Raw genomic sequence first — 4941 nt, 5'->3', positions numbered from 1 at the left:
AGCTTGCCTTAATAACGCTGAAATGAACAGATAATTATGCAAGTATATATATGTCTGCAACTAACCCTAATTAAGTGGCTAATAATAAGAAGTAGCACGCGTCATGCCGTCCATGCATATGGAGGTTGTCGTCTTCGTAGCTAACATGGCAGGTGTTTATTTCGCCGTGCCCGTGTATGCCAGCTCAAGACCTTCTGGTTACTTAGAGGCAGCTAGTAACACGGACCTGCTAGCTAAGCTAGCTAGCTTCTTCACAATACTCTCAAACTCGATCTATATAAGTGGCTGCCGGCCGGCCTACACGTTTCATGCATAGCTAACACGATCTAGGCATCCCAGCTAGCTACCAAGAACGGAAACCCTAGCTAGCTGTTTACTCCATGCATGTCCATCTCCTAAACACGATCGCACTGCTCTCAATTATTAGCTAGTAGATGGCACAGGCGAGCAAGCGCAGTGCGTTTCTCCGGCCAGTGATGTACGACGACGACGAACCTTCGTCCATCTCCATGTCCCTCGAGCTATTCGGCTACCACAACGGCGGCGTCGGCGTCGTTGTGGACGACGGCGACGAGGCCGCCGACGGTGGCTCCGCCTCTGCTCTCTCGCTGCAGCTCGCCTTCGACGACGACAGCTTCGTCAAGGGCGGGTGCGAGTGCGACGACGCCGGCGGCGGCGGTGCCTCGGCTGCAGACTACTACTACTACGGCAGCTGGGCTGGCGCCTACGGTGGCTCCGGCGCCACGTCCAGCGGCTCCAACTCGTCGGTGCTCAGCTTCGAGCAGGCCGGCAGCGGCGGCGGACAGCGTCATCACCTGGTCTATGGCGAAGACGGGTGCGCTCTCTGGATGGACGACGCGGGCGCTGGCATGGTCGTCGAGCATCCGCCGGCACAGCAGCAGCAGCAGCACGGATCCGGCTGCGACTTCGGACTCATCGGCAGCTCGCCTGATGATGCCGGCTTACCAATCCAGCTGGAGCCGGGGACTGTCCAGCTGCCGGCCAAGGCGCCGCCGCACAAGCGTGCTCGCCGGGTACGTAATTAACTATCTAATCCGTATTAACTCATCTCCAGAAATCAAGGCTAATTCTTGCATATATGGTTATACTTATACGTATGGATGATAGCATCAAATTAGTCATGTTGCGGGGACAATGGATCCAAGGGAAATATATATATAGTAATAACATGAACTTAACTGAATCTGAAGCAGGACGGTGATCAGGTGCAAGCTGCTGCAGCGGCGAAGAAGCAGTGTGGTGGCGTGGGGGCCAGGATGAAGAGCAAGCAGGCCAAGCTGGCTGCTCCTGCTCCTACCAAGGACCCTCAAAGCGTAGCTGCAAAGGTTCGAAGAGAGAAGATCGCCGAGAAGCTCAAGGTCCTGCAAGATCTCGTGCCCAATGGCACCAAGGTACATACTACAGTAGCATGCATGCATCTCGCAATGATCATCTATTGTGATTAGTTTCCTTTTAATCTATCTTATGGAAATGGATCTATATATATTGTGTGTAGGTGGACTTGGTCACCATGCTTGAGAAGGCGATCACCTATGTCAAGTTTCTCCAGCTGCAAGTGAAGGTACGTGGCGAAGGCTGTCTGATCATATATATCTGTCATTTAGTTTTGGCTACCTTATGCATGGGATGGTAACATGGTACTATCTCCATCTCCGTTGTTATCGTCCGCTAAACGTGACAGATAAAAAAGAACGGAGGAAGTATATTATCCCAGCTTCATCTAATTAATGGATTCATGCTGCATGCATGCAGGTGTTGGCTGCCGATGAGTTCTGGCCTGCACAAGGAGGCAAGGCACCAGACCTCTCCCAAGTGAAGGACGCCTTGGACGCCATCCTGTCATCGTCCCAGCAGTGCCCTAAATAATAATCAGCTCATGCACTGCATGCTTGCTTCGTTTTAGTTTCTCTCTAGGAGCCGCGCCTAAGACGATGGTGAAGATGCTACTAACTAGGAAATCTATCCATGCTTGGCTGCCCAAGAAACAGATCAGCAAATAACAAAAAGTAGTGAAGAGAGTGATATGATGATGGTTAAGTTACCTCAAGTTAATTTTAGCGGCGAATAATTCAGCCGTTGCCAATATGTTCGCTCGCGACGATCCCTTTTTTTTCAAGATAATCACACATCTTGTTTTGTATCGCATCAGCTACGTTATTATCTCTGAATAAATTCTTCAACCACACTTGGTTAGCAAAACAAATATACATGCATATTTGCCATCTCTCATCGCGCGTGACCAAATTATAAGCTAACCAAAGGCAAAATTTGGAAGTTGCTGCAAACCAGCAACAGTTCAATCCAATGACTAAACCTTATTAAACGAAGATGGTTTCAGATACATGTGGTGAAGAATTTGTGAAACACGTCGTCGTCAAATAGTCGTCTTAATTATTTAACGACGGTTTCTTTTGTACTTATGCATATATTGCTATTCCAGCTAGTGAATGAATAATTACACTTTCAGGCTTACCAATAGTGTGAAGGGTGTATAAATGAGGTAATAACACTAACTAAATTGATTTTCCGCTTATGATCTTGTGAGGATTATTCTTAATTACTCAAAGTCATGCTAAACCGGCCGGCCGGAAGCTTCGTGAGATATAGATGGGTGAAAAAAAACTACACGGTTTTATCATTTTGGCGGTTGGATAGAGAAAGAAGCTAATTTGCATGGATGACAGTGTGAAATAAAATCCTTTCCACACACGGAGATCTAGATTAATTGATTGACTTGTACCTGATCTGCACGACTGAGCTTGTAAAATACGTACTGCAGTATGGCTCCACGACTGCCTGTCAGATGCCTTAATATATTGGGGGCAATGCGTGTAGATTACAGGACCATATGCATGCATGCATGCATGTATATTCTGCAACAAGTGATTTTCTGTTACAACATTGATAGTGTGGCACATATACATACATAATCGGGGATCGGATGACCCGGGAACTTGTGTTTTTCTCCAAGTCAAACAAAATTTAGTAGTGCCACTGGAATGACAATTTGCGAGTTAGTTCCTACAAATCCTATAAAATTTCTATGAAATGATTTATTGTAGTGAGATTTTGTAGGAATTCTAACATTAGATCCAATCTCTTGGAAATTTTCTTACAACATTGCAGGTGCTATGCAACTCTATTCCTGTATTTTTTTCTAACCCTACATTTTACCAATCCTGTATTCCAAAGAAGACCTAAACATTTTTGTTGTTACGAACACGGATATTTGACAAGATAGATCCGATACTCGCCCTCTCATAGGAGGCCCCTTGAGTAAAACAAGATCTATTATTCTGGCATGTCTTCTAATAACACTTTGCTCCTCCTAATATAGAGGGGTAATCCTAACTTAATAGCTAAGCAACTATAACAAACCTGATCTGGCTGGTACTGTTCACGCGCTACAGTACTCACTATTGGAATCCGGCTCTTTGTCGAGTGCAATTTATCGGGCACTCGACAAAATATTCTTTGTCAAGTGCCACTCTCGGTGAACTAAGACTCTCGGCACAGACCTCGTTTGCCGAGGGCGAAACACTCGGCATAGAATGACACTCGTTTCCAGAGGGCACTTTGTTGTGAACTATTGCGCGGTTGACCTGGCAGTGTACTATGGGCCTAGTGCCCATAACATTCCACCCCTCCTCCAAAACAACTCATCTGTGAGTTGTCGTCAAGAAGACTTGACCCATACTAAACTACTAAGTCTTTTACATCTCGACTTAACACTTTATTCTCCTAAAAATTGAACCACGACGGCAGACACGTGAGCCGCCAGATCTACCAAAGGAGGACACTTCGGCGGCCAGATCGACCGATCACGGACACGTATGCGGCGCAGAAAGCTCCTTGCGCTCAGCGAAGGTTGGTGGCACCCTCCGGTGTTGCAGCTCAGGCAACCACGCGGTGGCGGTGGCCAAGGTGGCTGACGACAGCCGCAACTGTGACGATGGAGCGGATTGCTGCATGTGGTGTAGAGAGGACTTGTGGCCACGGCGCGGAGCATTGGTAGGTGTGGTGTGTAGGGTTGTCTCGCGGGTTCTTGTGCTCACCCTCTAGCCAGAGCCTAGCCTCAGGGAGGGCGATGATCTTGGACGCCCCAATCTTCGCCACCAATTAGGGTGAGTAGAACCGCGACAACGCCCCTACATGTTGGGCCACCATGGCGGCTGATTGTTGCAGACCAGGCGAGCAGATCCACAGACAGATGTAGACGGGCGACGCCTAGACCTCCACGGGCATGAAGGCAGGCTGCAGCGGTGGCAGAATCACCTCAACGCCGAAAGCTGTCTCCGCCTCCTCCCTGGGTGCATTAGGTTGGAGCACATCAACTGATCGTCGTCGTCCAAGTTAAAGTCACCCTCTAGACATGCTAATCGCACTTCTTGTGCGTCAAGTCGGGCGCTAATGCTGGCAAACTGCATGATAATAAAATCAAGACTATTGGAGAAGGATGTCACATGATCGAAGACGACACCGACCATGTAGGCGATGTGCCAAATTGGCTTTGATACCAATTTGTTACAAACACGGATATTTGACAAGATAGATCTAGTACTCGCCCTCCCATAGGAGGCCCTTGAGTAAAACTAGATCTATTATTCTTGCATGTCTTCTAATAACACCATGTCCCTCTTTATATAGAGGGGTAACCCTAACTTAATAGATAAGCAACTATAACAAACCCTATCTGATCAATATTGTTCACGTGCTATAGTACCCACGCGTGAGCAGTAGTCGTGCCTGACCTAGCAATGCACCATGGGCCTAGTCCTCATAACATTTTTATAATATTGTCGGGGTAATATGCCTGTTCTGGGGGGCATCGGTCAACAAGGGAGCTGGGAAGATACCTTTGGCAACCAAAGCTCATCGGTCAGTACGAGGAGGAAGGAAACGTCTGCCCTAGAAGCACCT

The 4941-nt window shown here is 47.7% G+C and overlaps 1 protein-coding gene across 2 annotated transcripts; it reads left to right on the top strand.

The window, feature by feature from the left end:
• The first annotated feature begins 223 nt into the window (after positions 1-223).
• Positions 224-2224, top strand: LOC103636726 (transcription factor BHLH089). Of its 2 annotated transcripts, none has more exons than XM_020543311.2 (4): positions 224-1034; positions 1212-1412; positions 1517-1582; positions 1774-2224. In XM_020543311.2, exons 1-4 carry the CDS (start codon positions 435-437, stop codon positions 1885-1887), a joined length of 981 nt encoding a protein of 326 aa, XP_020398900.1. In that variant the 5' UTR covers positions 224-434; the 3' UTR covers positions 1888-2224. The 2 variants fall into 2 exon arrangements, with proteins under 2 accessions (XP_020398900.1, XP_008657289.1); XM_008659067.3 differs by having other exon boundaries at positions 228-1034; positions 1215-1412.
• Positions 2225-4941: the final 2717 nt, after the last annotated feature.

The sequence above is a fragment of the Zea mays genome, chromosome 8, assembly GCF_902167145.1.
Source record: "Zea mays cultivar B73 chromosome 8, Zm-B73-REFERENCE-NAM-5.0, whole genome shotgun sequence".
NCBI classification, from domain to species: Eukaryota; Viridiplantae; Streptophyta; class Magnoliopsida; order Poales; family Poaceae; genus Zea; species Zea mays.
Note: the sequence above shows the minus strand (reverse complement) of the source record. Positions and strands in the feature narration are given on the sequence as shown.

What these genes read in the sequence shown, in the direction of transcription:
- LOC103636726 (XM_020543311.2), top strand. Translation starts at nt 435, where the DNA reads ATGGCACAGGCGAGCAAGCGCAGTGCGTTTCTCCGGCCAGTGATGTAC. An exon ending in CGCACAAGCGTGCTCGCCGG is followed by an intron (nt 1,035 to 1,211) that starts GTACGTAATTAA and finishes CTGAATCTGAAG; the next exon opens with CAGGACGGTGATCAGGTGCA. An exon ending in TTCTCCAGCTGCAAGTGAAG is followed by an intron (nt 1,583 to 1,773) that starts GTACGTGGCGAA and finishes GCATGCATGCAG; the next exon opens with GTGTTGGCTGCCGATGAGTT.